Source organism: Tachysurus vachellii, chromosome 1 (genome assembly GCF_030014155.1).
Source record: "Tachysurus vachellii isolate PV-2020 chromosome 1, HZAU_Pvac_v1, whole genome shotgun sequence".
NCBI classification, from domain to species: domain Eukaryota; kingdom Metazoa; phylum Chordata; class Actinopteri; order Siluriformes; family Bagridae; genus Tachysurus; species Tachysurus vachellii.
This window is the reverse complement of record NC_083460.1, coordinates 11,504,801-11,526,464: the sequence shown is the minus strand read 5'-3', so window position 1 is coordinate 11,526,464 and position 21,664 is coordinate 11,504,801. Positions and strand designations below refer to the sequence as shown.

The 21,664-nt window shown below is 41.0% G+C and overlaps 1 protein-coding gene across 1 annotated transcript in view; it reads right to left on the bottom strand.

The window, feature by feature from the left end:
- Positions 1–21,664, bottom strand: part of kcnq3 (potassium voltage-gated channel, KQT-like subfamily, member 3) — a 38,383-nt gene continuing 16,719 nt past the window's right edge. The window contains exons 6-16 of the mRNA XM_060872306.1: positions 20,846–21,016; positions 15,383–15,493; positions 13,577–13,672; positions 13,241–13,335; positions 10,057–10,083; positions 4,892–5,127; positions 4,388–4,493; positions 3,588–3,719; positions 3,372–3,467; positions 923–1,007; positions 1–835 (exon numbers count right to left, since the gene is read on the bottom strand). Coding sequence (XP_060728289.1) covers positions 275–835; positions 923–1,007; positions 3,372–3,467; positions 3,588–3,719; positions 4,388–4,493; positions 4,892–5,127; positions 10,057–10,083; positions 13,241–13,335; positions 13,577–13,672; positions 15,383–15,493; positions 20,846–21,016 — 1,716 coding nt within the window. The 3' untranslated portion in view covers positions 1–274. The remainder of the gene's footprint in view (positions 836–922; positions 1,008–3,371; positions 3,468–3,587; positions 3,720–4,387; positions 4,494–4,891; positions 5,128–10,056; positions 10,084–13,240; positions 13,336–13,576; positions 13,673–15,382; positions 15,494–20,845; positions 21,017–21,664) is intronic.

Genomic DNA, 21,664 nt, shown 5'->3' with positions numbered 1-21,664 from the left:
TTTTTTTTAAACATAAGTTTCAATTTAATGTAATCCCTTCTTGGTCTGCACATGTGCAATGTCTACCACTAAAGACAACAAGATAAATCGCATGCATTCCATGCAGTGCTCCTAGCTTTGCAGCGGTAAAGCATTTTGATATACATTTATATATTCCAATAGTAACAATATTGTCTTTGTGTGTGCACTTGTGTAATTGTGGTGTGTGTCTCTGTGTGTCCGTGTGTGTGTGTGTGTGTGTCCGTATGTGGGGCGAAGGGGGGGGTAAGAGAGATCAAGGTGGAGTGATCCAAACTTCCTCTGTAGGGAACACATCTCCAGTAGAGGACAGTGGAGCCTGTCCACTTGGGGTGAAAGGTTCAGTGTCTGTATCTGTCTCACCTTCTGCTAAATATTGGCACTCATGATCCCAGTTCAACCTTGCCATGACTCCTGACCCATCGCCTGTGATCTCCTCTCTCTCGGCAGAGATGCTGAAGCCACTGGGTGATCGCTCTAGCTCCTCATGTGTGACAGACAGCAATGACAGTGGTGTGCCTGCCCTCTGGTCCAAATACAGCTGTTCAGATAGTTCAAAGTGGGAGTTTGGGGAGTGGCTTGGCAGTGGGCTGATGGGTAGGACAGTAGGGCGGGGAGGGTTTGTGTGTGAGAGTGTGTTTGAATGTATGTAGTATTGGCTGTACGGAACAGGTGGGGCATAGGTGCAGTACACTCGGTCTCCGCTGATACTGACTGTGACATCACTGCGCTCCATGGTAATGGGGGCAGGGGCAGTTAGGTCATACTGCATGTGCATATCCACCAGGAAGTCAAGTTTCTTCTCCATGTCTGTGACCTGAAACAATGGCAAACAAACTTTAATTACTTTCCTTGAAAAACAGCGTTACAATATGGGATAAGTACAAAAATGAACAGAAATTACCTGTCTCTCTACCCGCACAAATCTGCCCATCAGGCTTTGGTCCTCAGTATCTGGCAGGCCTGCTTTAGCCAGATAAGTCTCATGCCTGAGAGAGAGAAGAGAGAACATCTTTGCTACTTCTACGTCAGACTTCTCATTAATAAGACTCTTTATATGAACTCATTTTATGGTCTTTGTACAAGCATGCATTAGCAGTAAAAATAGCTAACAGGTATCTGTCCAGTCTAATAGCTATATTACATTATGCCCAGAGCTCATTTGAAACACTTCTTTTGGAGAATTTAAACATAATTGAGCCATTGCCCCATTTCAGGACATCTGTCAGGGCTATACTGTTCTCAGTGTACCATACAATATATCCTAACAGTTTTGTCACCCAAGTGGAATGTTTGGTCAAGATGTGCAACTCAAGTAACTCTTTCTATTAGTCGTAGAGCTGAAAGGTCTGACTGTGTTCCTGCTAAGTGGTGTTTTAGTGAGTCCAGCTTTGAGAAACTAGTCATCGTGCTGTGTCCTGGGATCATTAAAAGGTTTCTTGTGATCAATATAAAATCACAGGTCTGTACTTTTTAGAATGTTGTTGCAGAGGTAACATGATTATACTCTCCAGATAGACATTTATTTTGAAGGCCTGTGGAGGTAGGGGCCATTAGTCCTCAGAACTAAATTTCAACCATAATGGTCTGTCAAACTTCATGAATTCATGACAATGTCGACTGAGTTGGGATACATGGTTGTTTGTGGATATTTACTATTTTGTTTAGCCTGGGTCCATGTTTAGTCTCATAAATCTGACAAACTTTAAGTTAAGTGGGAGTTAAGTCTGACTCTTTTCAGGCAATGATGAAACATCACTGAAAAATGGATGATCAAAGCAGCTTCTTGATTTTAAAAGCAAAACATGTTTGAGATTCAAATTTACACTACCACTAAGTTCTCATGTGAATAACCAAATCAAAATCATCATATTCCATAAACAGGGACAAAATATTTCAATATAAACACATTTAATGTTTTTTTCAGGGTCAACTATTCAATTAGAAGCTCGATTTACATGCAGGCAGAAGTCTAATGTGACGGTGTTTTGTGTTCTGCAGTGAAGGAGACTCAGGCGTGGGTGGAGCAACATGGGGTGATGACATTGAAAATCTGCCAGTGGTTATTTTCAAATCCAAAACCTGTATTAATGCAAACACAATGACTAAAAAACTAAAAACTAAATTTAGTCTGATTTATTATTATCAGACTAATTATTTAAGCAGTCTTGACTCATTTCTTAAAGAATTGATTAGTACAGCTTCAGTATAAATAACCTACTTCACCAAAATGCTTACCTCTTAACTCTTAACCAACTAGGTGATTAACAACAATAACAAAAAAGATAATAAGCAGCTCACCATTGTGTATTCTTAAATTGTTAATTTTCCTTTAGGTTACAATACAGGTTACAGACAAATATTAATCCTTAATTTATTATTTCATATGATTTCATATTATTTGTAAATATTTCATGCTCATAGACATTGATAAACATGGGTATTGTCATCAAGGATGAATAGACTTTTTATCATTAAATGTATCCTCTGTAGCTGAAGCGTGTTGCTGTTATTCCTTGAGAACTCTTTTCAGGAAGGTGTTCTAATACACATTCAACACTAATCAAAAGCACTGAATTTGTTCTGGTCAGACAAACTACAGATAACACATTGTTATTTGTTCGATTTAGAAATAACATTTATCTGGTTATGTGAAACGACAAAGGTATTAGTGTAGCATGACAAAACACTATATGCTACAGGCTAAAAGGGTCCTTGTTACTAGAAAAGCTACATTATTTTGAAACCACTAAACACATAGCTAACTACTCCTCAAAACTGCTCTTCTGTGTGCCAGAAACCGGCAATAAAAATTACTTACTATATATGCAAATTTGAACCCTTTCAGTATACTGTACATGGTGGTTACAGTAGATTTCTGTATACTGTACATGTAAGTTTCAGTATACTGTACATGGTTACAGTAAGTTTCATTCATTCATTCATTCATTCATCTTCTACCGCTTATCCGAACTACCTCGGGTCACGGGGAGCCTGTGCCTATCTCAGGCGTCATCGGGTACACCAAGGCAGGATACACCCTGGACGGAGTGCCAACCCATCACAGGGCACACACACACTCTCATTCACTCACGCAATCACACACTAGGGACAATTTTCCAGAGATGCCAATCAACCTACCATGCATGTCTTTGGACCGGGGGATGAAACCAGAGTACCCGGAGGAAACCCCCGGGGCACGGGGAGAACATGCAAACTCCACACACACAAGGCGGAGGCGGGAATCGAACCCCCAACCCTGGAGGTGTGAGGCGAACGTGCTAACCACTAAGCCACCGTGCCCCCATCCAGTAAGTTTCAGTAATTGCATAATGTAATTGAAGAATTCTCACCTGGGAGACTGTTGCGATGGATAGGGAAAAGGTGTTTTGGTTGTCTTTTTATGTTTTGGAGTGAGTGGTGGACCAGGAGAAAAAATCAAATCTATTCTGTAAGGAAAGAAATACACAGAACAGATTTAGTTCAAGGTCACTGGAATACAAGTCTCTATGCACCCTTTGTAAACTATAATAAGTGTGTGTGTTTGTGTTTGTGTGTGTGTGTGTTACCGTGACTGGAGGTATTTGATCCTACAAAGCATGTCCAGGTGTCCTGCAGAGTACTGCTCTATCACATCCTTCACATCATATGGTCTCAGGGTCTCCTTGAAATGCTTTTTATTCAACAGGAAAATCAGAATCCTAATACCCAAAAAAGTGAAACCAAGATATTATTTAGGTTGCAAACTGTGCAATGCTTAAATATATAAAATATTTTAAAACATTTATGTCAAGAAACTTTTTAACTGAGACCCAGAACATTTATTTTTTTAAATTTATTTAAATTAATTTTTTTAAATTACATTTATTTATACCAAATTACAGATCCTATTTAAAAGGATTTAAAAAATATACTATTTCTTTTCTTCTCTTCTTTTCTCTAGGCTAGTATTTAACAGGTAATGACATTGGCCCTTTAATAGAAGCCCATTTTCTTCAAGAAATGATAAGCTTTAGAAGTTTTAGGCAGACTGCACTTTCCTGTCATTAATCATTGGGGATATGGGAAGTTATATATATAGTATATTATTAATGTGTGCTTCCACGCAGCCACATGTGAGTGCATGATCACAGACTCATTAGTGCAGATTAAAGTGGCATGTCACTGTGGTGATTTGTGGCCAAGGTATGGGGTGAGATATTCATGGAGAAGTTTTATTACTGCAGAAGGCACACACTTTATCACTGACAATGGTTCAGCTGCATTCATCTGCAGAATGTCCATGTGTCTGTGTGCTTTTATGAAGAACCACTATTTTTATTCCACAGTTACATATTTTTGCTACACTTTGTGTAAGGGCATTGCTTACCGCATGGCTCTGATGACTAGTTTAAGAGCAGGAATCATCTCTTCCATCAGGATGTCAGGGGGGAAGCCCTTCTCCTCAGGAGTGGGGTCTGACAGACCAGCTGTATCTACAAGAAAACGATCAGTCTATATTATAGAGAGTCTATATTCTTATGTAATATATATATGTATATAGTAAAACATAGTCTGAAAATACATCTGAAAATATAAAATATGTATATATTATATTATTATATGTATATATATATTATTATATGTTTCAAATCAAACAAGTCTGAGGTTGAAATACAAAATATTTAAAAGGAGTATTACTACCATTCTACTAAAATATTATCCTCATTGTAAAATTGGCTGTAGATAAGTACATATATGAGGTTTTTGGAGGAAAAAAAGAATCTGATATGACCAAAAGTCATAAGATGAAATTTGATTTTGAATTCAAGTTATTAAATGTTTTTTCCACAATTACATTACACAAATATAAATTTATTCTGTGTGTTCGTACCCTCTGAACTCTGTCTCAGAGAGTAGGCTTTCATTCTGAATGCAGTCCTGAATCTCTCTCTGTTGCTGAAGCCTGCAGGTTTTGCCTCCTTAGATGGACTCTCTTCAGCCACCTCTGCTGGTCCACCATTCCCTGCTCCGCTCCCAGGATTCCCAGCAGGCATCATAAGCCAGCCTCTCACTGAAGATGGCCGTGGTGTAGGCAACCGTACACGATCCAGCAGAGTCAGCTTCTGACTGAGACACAAAGCATCACAGCACTGTTTAATCTTGCTTAATGCTGGTATTGTTTCCTCTGCTTCGGTATGCTCACGAAAAGGATGTGAGAGAGCAAGTGCATATTAGACAAAAGAACAGTGAAATGGAAAAATCATCAATGAAATAAGGAAAGATAGAGAGGTAGAGAGAATGCATAGTAGTAGTATTTGTACTCTTAATTGTGAACAGTATCAGGTTAACAACTTAACCCCCTGGCTCCACCTGCTTTAGCCTCCATGACTGCTGAAGACTTTGCTTCTTTTTACACAGAGAAGATTGAAAAAATCTGCCAGACCTTCACTTCTGCCCCGACTGCACTTGCATTTCAGAGCCAGGATTCCCCTACTCCTTCATTGTCACATCTCTCAACTGTAGCAGCAGAAGAGATCTTGCAACTCATCCAGTCTTCCAATCCTACTACCTACCCATTAGATCCACTCTTTCCTACTATGCTCCAGACAATCTCATAAGACCTTCTGCCCTTCATCACCATGATCATCAATAGATCCCTAACATCTGGTCATGTACCAACTTCCTTCAAGAGAGCAAGGGTTATTCCCATCCTGAAGAAACCTGCTCTGGATCCATCCGACATCAGTAACTACAGACCGGTATTACTTCTCTCTTTACTTTCAAAAATTCTTGAAATACATGGTTTATAATCAACTGTCTGTTTATCTTTCACAGAACAACCTAGAAGATGCCAACCAGTCTGGCTTCAAAGCAGCACATACCATAGAGTCTGCCTTTTTGGATCTCTCTGAGAAACTACATGCTGCTAGATCAGCCAAGCTGTCATCTGTCCTCATCCTCCCCGACCTTTTGGTGATGTTTGATACAGTCGACCACAAGACTCTTTTGTCCTCCCTCAGGAGTCACGGAATTGGCGGATCAGAATGGGAATGGATTGCTTCCTTCCTGGAAGGTTCTCATATTAGGTAGCATGGAGGGGAGTGACATCTTCTCCATGCAGACTCTCCACTGGTGTCCCACAATGCTCAGTACTTGGTCTTCTCCTTTTCCTCACATGGGTTCTCTTACCACTATGCTGATGACACTCAACTCTTATTCTCCTTCCGGCTCTCAGATACCACTGCTTCTGCTCGGATCTCAGCATATGTGTCAGAGATATCATCATGGATGATGGCTCATCAGTTGAAACTCAATCCCAGCAAAACTGAAATGCTGATCATCCCATGTGATTCATCCCCTGGTCAGGATCTTGCAATCTCCCTGCACAACAATCTGATCTCCCCATTGGTGACAGCTCACAACCCTGGGGTAACCATGGATAATCAACTGTCTTTTTCCTTGAATGTTTCTAATCTGACATGCTCGTATCGGTTTCTTCTCTACAACTTCAGAAGGATTCAGCCATTTTTGTCCATACAGGCTGCTCAGTTTACTTATTCATTCTCTTGTCATTTCAAGACTGGACCACTGCATCTCACTGCTGGCAGGTCTACCTATGAAAGAATTCATCCTCTGCGATTGATACAAAATGCAGCTGCATGACTTGTTTTCAACCTTCTTAAATTCTCACACACCACTACACCGCTGCTCACCCTCCACTGGCTTCAAGTAGCTGCATGCTTCAGATTTAATACACTGATGCTTGCTTACAAAGCCAAAACTGGACCAGCTCCCTCTTACCTCAACGCTCTAATCACTTCTCGCACTGCACCTTGGTCCCTCAGATCTACCCGCACTGCTCGACTGGTCCCACCATCTCCCAGGATAAGAGGTACTATACTGTAGGTATACAGCAAGACTCTTTTCTGTTCTGGCACCGAGTTGATGGAATGAACTTCCCCTAGATGTCCGAAGAGCTGAGTCACCACGGACCTTCAAACGATGGTTGAGGACTTACCTCTTCCTGAAACACTTTAACTAGCACATTTTCCCTTTATACCTTTATCCCTTTTCCCATTATACCACAGTGCTTGTGAAATCTCAAAGCAGATGGATAATACAGGAACTTGTATTCAGAAAATGTGCTGATATTTAACAAAGAAATCTTTAGCATTTATGTAAGGACTCTCAAGACCAGGTGTCAGCACTTTGTAACAGCCAGGCAATAGTTTTCACATGAAAGAGAAGTTTGCCCTCACCCACTTTGATGAGATGAAAGGCTATGTCATTTTTCAATTTCAGGACAGAGGAAAAAAGAGGCAGATGAAGAGGGAATAATTGATTGATGATTTGATTACATAACATCGAATGTAACTATAAAGGATTGTGACATTTCATTCTTCTCACTCACTCATCTCGGGTCACGCGGAGCCTGTGCCTATCTCAGGCGTCATCGCGCATCAAGGCAGGATACACCCTGGACGGAGTGCCAACCCATCGCAGGGCACACACACACACTCTCATTCACTCACGCACTCACACACTACGGACAATTTTCCAGAGATGCCAATCAACCTACCATGCATGTCTTTGGACCGGGGGAGGAAACCGGAGTACCCGGAGGAAACTCCCAAGGCACGGGGAGAACATACAAACTCCACACACACAAGGCGGAGGCAGGAATCGAACCCCGAACCCTGGAGGTGTGAGGCGAACGTGCTAACCTCTAAGCCACCGTGCCCCCACATTTCATTCTCAATAAACAATTTAAATATTTGGTAACATAAATTAAATAACACAGTGAACAAATCGAGCAAAACTAAAAAGAACATTTGGCCATGTTGTTCAAAACATTACTCAATATTCATTTTTAGTTTATTGAACTGTTATATAAAAGGAATTAAGTAGGAATCTTTGTATTGCTGTATATGACATATGTAAAGGTTGCATAAGGCTTATTATTATTAAGAACACCATTTTCTTTCTTTTATTCATGCTTTCACTGACTGCCCCATTTCCCATGTTTTCAATCCTCTGTTTCATCATCACCTCCTCCCTGCATGCTCTGTCTATTCTTAAGGCACTTGTAATGTCCTGTCTGTACTTCATATGTCATGCATGCAACTCCATGAGCAGTATTACTTCATCTCAGTGTGTACATTACACTTTACATAGCATTTATTTGATTTGACCTGACTTTTTTATGATCTCTGTGCTGTCACAAAAAAACATCACCTTTAGATTCTGATTCAACAGTGTTGGGACAGTGACTTTAACAAAAATGATCTCAAGTGAATAATCATTAATATTTACACACTCGCTTTCCAATTTAATAGGAGCTGCTTATTTCAGTTATCCAATCAGTCAATCATGTAGCAGCAGCAGTGTGCATAAAATCAGGCAGATCCAGGTCAAGAGCTTTAGTCATTGTTCACAAAAAACATCAGAATAGGGAAAAGTGGAATGGATGCCGGTGTTACAGTATGTTGGTGAGCTGAGGATCTGCTGGCTGAAACTCCTTGTTGATGAGAGAGAGGAGAAGAGAAAGATTAGACTGGTTTGAGCTGACAGGAAGTTTATAGCAACTCTTTACATCTATGGTGATAAAAACATTTCAGAGTGCACATCAAACACATAATGAGGTGTGATAACTGAAGCTCTTGAGAGAGAGAGAGAGAGAGAGAGAGAGAGAGAGAGAGAGAGAGAGAGAGAGAGAGAGAGACCACTGCAAATCTGTTAGAAATGTAAAAATGGTCACATGGCCTACAACTGTTAGAAAATATCTGGGTATTAGCATATTTAGTTTTCCTTGATCATTTTATTGACCTTTAAAAATTGGTTAAACCTTCAGCACAACTCACTCACACAAGCACATTTATTCCCACTGCCTGTAGGAGAAACCAGACACTCTTCTCAGAGAAAATACCCCAAACAACTCAGGGCATTCACACACAGAGATCTCTCCTGAGTGCAGAGAAAGGCATGTGACTGGACTGGTGAGAGAAGCTCTAAGGTGACACAGACTGTCTTCTGAGACAGATCAGACAGAATTACAACTGATTACCATGCAGTTTGAGAAGACACTTTCCCACACACAGCAAACACACACAAAATCACTTCTCACGGAGCTTGAATCATCTATAGACAAATGGTGGACTTTGATGTGTGTGTATACGTGTGTATATGTAGGAGTGTGTGTGTGGCATATAAGAGAATATATGCCACTGAAAGAAGGGTGAGGTCAGGCAGGAAAAAAATTAACTAAAAGGAGTCACCTGTAACTCATTCACACTGATTGAATAAATGAATGACAAAATGGATTCATAATGATAACTAAAATGAAGGTCACATCTGTGTGTGTGTTTTTCTCTAGTTTTACCAGAGAGAGAGAGAGAGAGAGAGAGAGAGAGAGAGAGAGAGAGAGAATGAATGACTATTTTGTGTTAGAGAGAGTAGTAACTTGATCATTAAGAGGAAAACATGGATAACAAAACAAAGGCAATTGGGCCATGCTGAACTGCTGCACTTAATATCCAGTGGTGGGTCAGTGTCTGTGTCAAGGACATCTACAATATGAAAGATTTTCCCCACAGTGTATGACACACACACGTGCGTGCGCGCACACACACACACACACACACACACACACACACACACACACACACAGACACAATTGCAAAGTGAAGCTTTGCCTCTCAGCTTTGCCTCTCATCTAATATCCACTTAATATACTCCTGACATCTCTGACCAATCTATGATTAGGACAGACACCCCCTCCCTCTTTCTGCACCATCATTTTTCAGTGAACCACAATTCATTCTTTCCTAATGACTTCAGACAGACGTCATACCCTGCAAAGGTCTGCTCACCCTAATGACTGCACTCATTACACAGAAGGATGGAATTTTCACGAGAACATTCACACATAACACTTGACATCTGCTGTGGCAGCCATTTTTGGGGACTATTTAAAGAAACACATTATACAGGCACATTAATCCTAACCTTAATACCAGCTATAATCAGAAATTAGAGGGAAATAGAAATGGATCTTACCTTGCAATCGCTTCTAAATTTTCTTTCCTTTAAATAAAAGATAACACTTGGAGTTAGCAAGCAAGTCATTTTATGTTTATCATTCAACACACACACGCACACACACACACGCACACGCACACACACACAGAGAAGGAATTTAAATGTCCCAGTAGTGTTGGCTTGTTGCTGGGATTTGAACTCATAACCCTCGGAGCAGAAATCTCAGCTCTTAACCAGTGAGCTACCTCTACAGAAACTGTTTACATTATTTCTCATAAATTATTTACCTATATCACTTGTCTCTGTTTAAAAATGAAAATGTACACTCAAATAAAACACAGTAATTACAGAAACAGTATATTATATACTGTTTCTGTAATTACTGTGTTTTACTTGAGTATACATTTTTTGTCATTTTGTGTCACAATGTGTGTCATATAATATATATTCTGTGTCTATATGAAACCTCAGCTCACACATGTTCAGTACCTCAATAAACTCCTGGGAGAGCTGGAGATGGAACTTCAAATGCAAAATGACTATAAAAAATAAAGCAAATTTGACATAAATAACAAAATGGCAAACAAAACGAATGAAAAAAAAAAACTACAGCAGAACATAAATGAAGCTACATTAAGTGATGTCACATCGGCATGAAACTAAATATGAAAGATCAAAAAAGAAAGAGTGGTAGAGTGTGCCTGTGTGTGTTTGTGTGTATGGTGATATGAGATGGCATATGCAGCCAACTGAAACTGCAAAAAGTATTTTCCGGGAGGTGTTCCGAAATCCCCACCCCCAGCCACCCCCCACCACACGCCGCTCTTAAAGGAGGACAAGTTAGTTAATAAAAATACAGCTGTTTATGGTTTGTTAATGATAACTAATGTTAACTAATGTGGTAAACTAATGTTAACTAATGAACCTTATTGTAAAGTGTTACCCAATTCTTTGTTAATTATATTAAAATATGTAGATCACGTTTACTATTTATATAAGCTGAAGATGAAATGAAACTTGTTGAAGTCACGTCAACACATCTTTTACAATCATTTACCCCACCATGGGCAATGCTGAAGTCACTGTTACAAACTTTACATGAACGCTTATAAGACAGGGGGACACTTTCCTGTAGTCTGGCGTAAAATGTGTCTTATACAGTGATACCTTGAGATACGAGTGCTTTGACATCCGAATTTTTTGAGATACGAGCTGTGATTCAACCATATTTTTGGCTTGAGCATTCGAGCATCCGAGCCGCCGCCGCCGAAACAAAGATCCCCAACAACCCCATTTGCTCTGTTTCCCCCGCCTCAGCTTCCTGCATTTCACTCGGTTAAAGCTGCCTTTTCCACCGCACAGGACAAACTACGGCCGATAAAATGGAAGTCATTCATTTCCTATGGAGAGTCGCAAAGGTGCTGCGTGAGGTACCGACCATCTGCGGAGCTGTAATTTTCGGATCCGTTTTAAGCGTTGGATCCGTTAAAAAATTTAACTTGTGCGACTACACTGCATCTGACATGCCGACCGGACAGGTTTTTATTAAAACGACCGGCAGATGTTAGTGAGGAAAGAGTGACAAAAAAAGCAAAAACAAGTGAAGAGAAAAGCGATGAAGAAAATTAAGCAAAATTAATGTAAAGAAAACAGAAATTGTAGCAATTATGTTCAGTTAAGTTAAGAGAAATCAAGCATTGTTAGTTAGCATGCGTTAGTTCTGGCAGGCCACGTCGTCAAACGTACATCAGCTGTTAATCAGCTGTCTACGACGCGCACCAATCCGGTTATGACCTCCATATTACCTGACCCTTTAAATTCCCATTCATGAGCCGCGATTTAAACTCCCTCCTCCAACCCCGACTCCACCATGCTGGAACCCGTGTTCGTTGTACCAGTTTACGTCATAAATCTCCACATATTTTTCTCTCTCTCTCCCTCTCTCTCTCTAATTGTTTAATTATTTATTTATCCATTTATTCATTTATTATTTTCCTTTCCTATTTTTAACTCTATGCATGATTAATGGTTCTGTTATACGGGGGTCTATTCTATTTTCTAGTTGCTGCTCTCCCCGCGCTAAATGAAGTTTAGTTAAGTTCCATTTAAGTGTAAAGTAGCATTAAGAGAATTTAAATGGGGAAAATTGCTTTGAGATACGAGCAATTTGAGATACGAGCAAGGTCACGAAACGAAATAAACTCGTATCTCGAGATATCACTGTACTGTGGTTTTTAAAAAATAGAGATAAAAGCCCGCCCACACTGACAATTGATTGGTTGACTTACCGAAACAGGCCAATCAGGATGCTCTCTTACATGCGATTAATGACGCACACTAGCACACACACAAGGTCTTTCGCTCCCCTCCCTTTCTGCCTTGCGGGCGTAGGGGATGCACGTATTTCCAGGTATTTCAGAACAGATATTGCGTCATCGGGTAGGCGTGGCATATTTGATAATCTAACCCTAACCCTAACCGTAGTTTTTGGTTGTTTATTTGTTTTCTAAAATAGATCTACCTGTATGACTGTTTTGTCCTTTGTAGGTATGCTCTTTTTTTTTTGAAAGAGGACGTTTTTCCAAGACCTCCGGAAACACGCCCATTTTACGTTGTGGTAACGAAACCCCTGGAATTTAGTGAATGTCCTACAAAAAAGGTTTGGAGCGCAGTCTCTGTCGCGCATGCGTGCTCTTGCTCGCTCACTTTAGATTACGGGAGATTTTAACTAATTAGCGGGCATCAGGGAGCCGCTATCAATATGTGGGAGACTCCCAGCATTAGAGGTCTTCTCGGGTCTAAAGAAATGTACCAGACCGAAGTGACCCGAATCAATTTTTATCCGAACCCGACGTGCATAATTTTTTTTTAAGAAAGACCCGACCAGAGACAAACCCGAAAAAATTTGACCCGAGTCCGACCCGACCGGTTGGCAATTTTTTTTAACCCGACTGGACCAGAATTTTGCACAATGTTTTATGTCTTTCCCACTGTTGGTTTTAGAAATGTAATGTATTGCAGGGAGAGAAACATGAATGCAGGTGAGAAAGGTCATTACAGGACTCATTACTTGGAAAACAACAAACCTGTCTCTAACTTATCTTTGAAAGGTACTTTGTAGCTAAAATCCCTAGAAGATCAAAACAGAAAGAGAGAGGGATTGTGTGTGTCTGTGTGTGTGTCCAAAGCTTACTGCATGTACCTGAAGCATGGCAAAGAGATCACTGTTTCGTAGAATCTCCATGTTGCTGTAAGGTCTTCTCTGACAGGATTAGTAGCATAGTATCTCCAGGCCGACTGGAATCAAAAAGAGTAAAGTAACATCTCAAAAATTATAATACAAGTACAATTACAGATTTTTTCTACAAGACATGATCCTGACGACTGAAAAATTCAGAAAATTATTCTTTAAATCAGTGAGGTGGGTTTCATTTTAGCTCATAGGTCCTCATTTAATAATTAGTATAATTCATATGAGCAACTGACTCAGGATTACAACGGCAGCTGAGAAAGCGTGAGTTGCTAGATGAAAACTTACTTGTATGAGTCCAGCTGCAGGGTGTCTACGTTTCTCAAAATGTTTCTGCCTATGCTGCTCTTGAACTTTAAGGGCCAAACCAGAACCCAAAATACCCTGTAGAGAAAACCAATCAAACACGAATATTTCTGCATTCAGGGATCTCCAGACATATATCCAGATCTCCAGAGATATTTAAACAAAAACGCAAGTGCTTATCTTTAACTGTAAACATTTTTAAAAAACTCCATCATGAATGATTATTTTTTTGCAAATTAACCTGGATTTTCTGCTAAATTTAGCTAGTTTTAATTCTTGACTCTACTGTCTCAACCAGCACTGTGAACCTGCAGGCAAACATTAAGAAATACAGTATGTATTTGTAGTAGCATCTTTCTATTTATTTAGAATACATTATCTGTTTATTCAAACCAGTATATTTATATTGAGTTGCATCCCTAATATTCATTCTTTGTTTCACATTACTGTACTTGAGTCAATTTTACTTGAATCAATTACTGCTCTTTTGGAAAATTATTGACTCATTTGTTACATTTAATTGCTGTTTCTGGAAATGCAGACACAGCCAAAAAAAGTCTGAGCAAGGAAACCAGTACCAGTTACATCAGATAAAATTATTTTTTCAGTAAAATTATATTACAGTGATGCTGGGAGTACATCAAGGTAATCTGAAGTCATGGGTTTCATCTAGTGCATTAACTCATGTCAAACCAAAAAGAGTATAGATTGCACAACTAATGACATTATACAAGCACTGTGTGCTCCAATATTATATCTAAGGTAAAATGCAATGGAACCACCTACAAAGAAAGCTTACATAATCCATAAATTAACGTATTATGCAAAGTATTGGCCTGCTTAATTCCTGGGGTTTCATTCCTGAATGTGTGTACATTTCTAAATTTGTGCATAATAAGCACCAAACAACACAAGAAAATTAGGTATTTATCACACATGCGTACCCATAGCTGTGTATATTGTATGTTGATAAATCCCTTACATTGTAAATTGACATGCATGTGCGAGGTCATGCTCATCTGCATAAAGAAATGCACCCAAACCACCAAATATGGTAAACAAAAATATGGTAAAAATGGATTATCTGGCACATTGATGTGACTTAAAAAGAAGATTTCACAAGTGCATTGCATCGCCTACATACATTTAGAAAATGAAGGTTTTAAAAAAGTAATGTATTGCAGGCTGAGCAAAAGCAGGTGAGACTCATACTTGGTTGAGAAACAAAAAACCTGTCTCTAATTTCTCTTTGAAATGTACTTGTAGCTAAAACGCCTAGAACAGAAGTCAATTGAAATGCACTGGGCAAACAAAATGAACTGATGATTCAGTCCTCACTCGCACCAGAGTTTGCAGTGGTCATGAACCAAAATTATGAAACAATACTTGGGATGGGAGATCCTCATAATCAGTTTTCCCTTTATTATACTTTTCTACCACTAGAGGCTCCTGTGTAAGTAAGGTCATGTGTGTGGAAATAAATGCACACCTTCCTGCTAAAAAAATTTGATAAATCGCGCACACCTGATAAGATGTTAAAGTTAAAATAAAAAACAAAAAAAATTCCATAACCCATTCTGTTTGGTTGATGATTTTTGGCAAAGCAATTGCTCTATAAATCTAAATAGATACAGAAGTAAATCAAATGGTTTGGCCAGCATGCAATAGTAATTTGAGTGCCAGTAACCACTAAACAAATGAAATGAATCCTATCAAGCTAAAGAGAATGGAATGATGAGAAATTGCATCTTCCCATATGTAGATTTAGCAAGGATGTGAAATACTTACCGCTGGCAACGCAAAAAACGAAACACCAATCAAAGTGAAGGCTCCGGCAAGAAGACGACCTGGCCACGTCTTTGGTGTCTTGTCACCATACCCAATGGTTGTCAAGGTTATCTAACACATGGATGAATTATTACTGACTCAATAGTGACTTCTCTTCTTATTTTATTTACATTTACATTTCTGGGATTTAGCAGACACCCTTATCCAGAGTGACTTACATTTTATTTCAATTTATACAACTGAGCAATTAAGGGGTTAAGGGCATTGCTCAGGGGCCCAGCAGTGGCAGCTTGGTGAACTTGGGATTCTAACTCATAAACTTCTAATCAGTAGTCCAATGCCTTAACTACTAGGCTACCACATCCTCACATTTCAAACTTTACTCTCTTTTTTACAAAATCAATCAGCTTCTTATTTTTACATTGGCATCCTTAAGCACATTTCCAGTGATAGAACCATAAGCCAAACAAAACCAGCTTGGTAATTCAAAACATCACAGACATTGACACACAAAAACAAAAACAACACTTAGAAACTTTAGGACTCTCATGTTTAGATTGGACGTTCTATGCAGAAACATAGAATATGTTAAAATTAAATCTGAATATGGTGAAGATTCTCTGTCAGGTTGTAAGACAATAACCGAACTGAAATGTGACATGCAATACACAAAATTATTTTTTGTGGTTTTCATTATTTACACTGAAAAGCAAAACCATTACTGAATTGCTCTTATGTCGGAGGGGAAATCTCTTTTGAAATATTAAATGTATTATGTTGGAAGTGGGGGGGCACGGTGGCTTAATGGTTAGCATGTTCACCTCACACCTCCAGGGTCGGGGTTCGATTCCCGCCTCCACCTTGTGTGTGTGGAGTTTGCATGTTCTCCCCGTGCCTCGGGGGTTTCCTCCGGGTACTCCAGTTTCCTCCCTCAGTCCAAAGACATGCATGGTAGGTTGATTGGCATCTCTGGAAAATTGTCCCTAGTGTGTGATTGCGTGAGTGAATGAGAGTGTGTGTGTGCCCTGCGATGGGTTGGCACTCCGTCCGGGGTGTATCCTGCCTTGATGCCCGATGACGCCTGAGATAGGCACGGGCTCCCAGTGACCCGAGGTAGTTCGGATAAGCGGTAGAAGATGAATGAATGAATGTTGGAAGTGAATTTTATCTACAATGAAATGCAAGCCATTCTACTGCATTGAATTTCACTGTCAAACCAAATCACATTAAGAGCAAACTTCAATACACAAATGTTATTTCTTTTGATTTGGGACATGCTTGAAACATTGCAAACTGAAAAGCAAAATCATCTTTGCATTGTTCTTAAATTGCTACATGTAAAGAACTACGTGTAATTTCTTGCTGCATTTCATTTCACTTTCACTGGTGAATGGGATTCATTCCACAATGGTCATGAGGAGGGGAGTAGGGAGGGGGCCCTTTGCATTATTCAGAGGAAGGGAGTAGGGAGGGTGTCACGATCAGCGCACCTGCCTCTCTTCCCAACCAGCAACAGAGAGAAGCGTCTCCGAAATATTAACCGTTTCCGGACTACACATCCCAGCACCCATCGCGAAGTCTAATTGCTGCACCACCTGTTTCCTATCAGCCGGCGTGTATAAATACAAACTTGAACTTGACCTCAATGCGAAGTCTCGATTTGCTTTAGCAGTCATTCTGAGCGTTTCCTGTTTGTTTTGATTCCGGTTTTTGACTCAGTTTCTGTGCCTTGATTCTCTGATTGTTTGCTGCCTGCCCTGACCTCCTGCCTGTTCTTTCGTTTCTGATTTTGCCTGTCCTACGACATCGTATCTGCCGTGTTTGACCTTGCCTGTCTGTTTCCGAGTTGTTAATAAATAACGCTGCAAATGGATCACCAGCCATACGACTCCTCATTACAGGAGACTTCGCCACCGAGCGATCCAGCAGCCGTCTTCCAGCTCACCACCCAGCACTCTGCCCAAGCACAGCAGCTCGCCGGGCACCACCAACGACTGACGCAACTCACCTCGCTCACCGGAGAGCTCGCCGCAGCTTTACAGGGCCTGCGAGGGACCGCCACGGCGCCGAATCCTCCACCACCGGCGGCTTTCCCTCCAGCCGCTCCGGCTGCAGCTCCGATCAGCCCCCAGCTCGCGTTTCCTGAGAAGTTCAATGGAGATCCCGGAAAGTGCCGGGGGTTCCTGATGCAGTGCTTGCTCTTCGTAGCGCAGCAACCGGTGCTGTACCCAAATGCCGCCAGCCGCATAGCGTTTGTATGCACCCTCCTCACCGGAAAAGCGCTGGAGTGGGCCACCGCAGTTTGGGGAGAGGACGGCTCTGCCTTACCCACGTTTGAACACTTCCTCGCACAATTCCGAGCCGGCTTCGACCAGTCCGCCACGGGGAGTGGCGCCTGCTAGCCATCTCCCAGGGAGACCATCCAGCCGCGGAGTACGCACTGGCTTTCCGCACTCACTCTCACTGAGATTGCTGTACCGCAAGGGCTTGAATCCGGATCTGCAGGCCAAGCTCGCCTGCCGGGACGAAGGGAGGAACCTGTCGGAATTCATGGACCTCTCCATACAGATCGACAACCTAATGCGGACTCGTCGAGCATCTGCGTATGCCTCCCGACCCGAAGCCACACGCACGCCCCGACCTGCGGACCCCAAACCGATGCAGCTCGACTTCACACGCCTCACGTCTGAAGAACGAGCGCAACGCTTCCGTCTCCAGCTCTGCCTATACTGCGGAGAAGCCGGACACAGACTGGCTGCCTGCCCCACCAGACCTCCTAGCAGGCGGAACACCTCGGTGAGTTCTGATCTCCTCACTCTCTGATCTCCAAGCTGCGCACAAGTTCAAGTGCAAGTCAAAATATGAGGGGAAATGATTAGTCTGTCCAGTCTTATCGATTCCGGTGCCGCAGGGAACTTTATGTCAGGAGAGTTTGCCCAAGCTTACAACGTACCAGTAACCTCATGTGTTTCCCCCTTGGCAGTGGAGGCAATAGACGGTCGGCCGCTCGGTGAAGGCCACATCACACACATCACGGAGGACCTCCGGCTGCAGGTGGGGTCTCACCACCAAGAACTCGTCTGTTTCCACATTATCCACTCTCCGCGTCACACTCTCATTCTGGGTCTCCGATGGCTTCAACTCCACAACCCCGTCATTTCCTGGAAAGACCTGCGAATCTCAAGCTGGGACGAAGCGTGCATCCAACATCAGCGGTCCACAGCAGAGCTCCTTCAACTCAACACCGCGATATCTGTGTGCTCCGCCTCCAACACCCCCGAACTCCCAGCAGAATACCAGGACCTGCGTCCTGGGCTTCCAGCCTCCTCTGTTCCCGTGGTCCAGACTTTATTTGGACAAATTTATTTAATATATACTTTTCCTGTAAAACCTTCTATAGTGCACTAGCATTTTTTTCAGTAAAACATCCCTGTTGTCAGGATCCAGCCCGGACTTTGGCCACGCGCTTTTGTTTATGTTCTATGTTCACGTGTCTGCCCCGCACTTGTCTCTTCCTCCCTGCCTCTGCACACCTGTTCCTCATGTCTAATTGCCATGTCTATTTAGCCGTGCCACGTTGCCTATGGCAGCGCGGAATCCTTGTAGTCCTATGTCATCATTGTAGTCCTAGTCTGTGTCCCTGTTTTGTGTTTTTAGTTAATAAACCCTTTTATTTTACGCTATCCTGCATTTGGGTCTGTTTTTATCCCCGCGCCCCTGAGACCAGACACTGTTGCCACCACCTAGCTTCACAGCTGGGATGGTGGTCTTTCCAATGAAAGCCTCATCCCTTTTCCAATTATTTTGGACAACAGGGAACCAGCTGTAAATTTAGCACAGCCAATGTATATGCATGTAATTTATATATGTAATGTAATGTACTGTAAAGCACTACAACTGTAGAAACAGTTTCCAACCATACAGGTATAAATCAAGTACAGTGATGCCTCGAGATACGGTTTTATTTTTCCTTTCGTGACCTTGCTCGTATCTCAAATTGCTTGTATCTCAAAGCAATTTTCCCCCTTTAAATTAATTGAAATACCATTAATCAATGACAAATATTGTATAAAAACATACAGTAATAAAAGAGAATATTAAAAAAAATAAACTGGTTTTACTTTACGGAAGATGCGCACGGAGGTTGAGGGAGGAGTAAACAGGAGGAATTTTGTCTCGTACGTACACTTTCGCTTTCGTTCACTTACTGTACACTCTTAATGCTACTTTACACTTAAATGAAACTTATCTAAACTTCACTAAAATTAACGAACTTAAATAAAGCATCGCGTTAGTTCTGGCAGGCCACATCGTCAAGCGTGCATCAGCTGTTAATCAGCTGTCCACGACGTGCACCAATCCGGTTACGACATCTATATTACCCGGCAATTTAAATTCCCATTCATAGAGCCGCTCTAGCGCTTCGCTCTGCCGCGATCTAAACTCCCTCCTCCAACCCCGACTCCACCATGCCGGAACCTGTGTTCCTTGTACCAGTTTACATCTTAAATCTCCACATATTTTTCTCTCTCTCTCCCTCTCTCTCTAATTAATTATTTATTTATCAATTCATTCATTTATTACTTTCCAAAAACGCGTAAGTGAGCGTATCTAATACTATGCATGATTAGTGGTTCTGTTATACAGGGGTTTATTCTATTTTCGCTTCTCTCCGTGCTCTGACCATGCATGCATACGGACGGGGGCATGGATTTTTGCCCAGAACAGAACCAAACCGCCAACACTAACTGTATGCATATCATCTAATACATTCTCATTTGACAAAGTGGTCCTGACAGAACTGAAATTCTCTTAACTTAACTGAACTTAATTTCTACAATTTCTGTTTTCTTTACATTAATTTTGCTTAATTTTCTTCATCGCTTTTCTCTTCACTTGTTTTTGCCTTTTTTGTCACTCTTTCCTCACTAACATCTGCTGGTCGTTTTAATAAAAACCTGTCCGGTCGGCATATCAGATGCGGTGTAGTCGCACAAGTTAAAATTTTTTAACGGATCCAACGCTTAAAACGGATTCGAAAATTATGGTCCGCAGATGGTCGGCACCTCACGCAGCGCCTTTGCGACTCTCCATAGGAAATGAATGACTTCCTGTTTATCGACCGTCGTTTGTCATGTGCAGTGGAAAAGGTGGCTTTAACCGAGTGAGACGCGGGAAGCTGAGGTGGGGGAAACAGAGCACACGTGGTTGTTGGGGATCTTTCTTTCGGCAGCGGCGGCTCGGATACTCGTATCTCAAAAATTTGCTCGTATATCAAGACAAAAATTTGGTCGAATCACAGCTCGTATCTCAAAAAATTCGGATGTCAAAGCACTCGTATCTCGAGGCATCACTGTACTTTAATTTAAATATGTTTAAATAATTTTTGTTTTGCTAAAATAACTAAACTAACTGGTACTGTAGGGATGTTTGTGTTTAATAAGGCATGTTCTCCACTCTTACCAGTCCCCACCAGAGTGCATCAGCATAGGTATCAAAATCCTGGGCAGGTGTTGGGGTGCCATCTTCATCATTGGGTAGCGTCATCAAGACAACATCCTTCTCCACAAGATAGACCAGGAAGGAGGACAGGATAAGAGACAGGAAGCCAATGTACCATGCAGTGATCAGTTCCTGATACACACAGACACACATGAACAGCCAGTCAATTGTCTCCTGGTCCCTATTAATCATATTTAAATAAAATTCTGTTTACTGTAAAGTTTACTGTATGCCACAATTTGCATTAACATTGAAGTTGTAATCTGTAACATTCAATTTGTAGTCCTCACACTTACATGTGTTTTTACAATGATGTACCAAAGACAAATCTTGAACATGGTCTATTTTAATTAGAATAAATACGGGTGAATGTCTGCTTCTCAGATCATAAAAAAATGTACCCCTTTATGAAAATGAATTGTACGCACATTCTGTATGTTCTGGCAATAGCCCTGCTGATATCTAGATCTGGCCAAGCACCAACAGAAGAATTGTACTAAATTTTTTACTGAACTAAAAAATTTTTTAAACTGTGTCTGTTTCTTTATTTATAAGAAAATAACACAGGAAATATGTCACAACGATTGGCAAAATAGAAACTTAGTGGGAGTTACTGGACAAGCAAAGATTACTAAAAAAATAAATCACAAGCTGTCGGTGTTAAATATTTCCAGTTAATGAATTCTGTAAGGATGTATTCATACATGAAAAGCTTCACATAGGGATAAACACTGGAGTGTAGCAATAGGAACAAGAAACACTAGAATGTCATTCTCAACT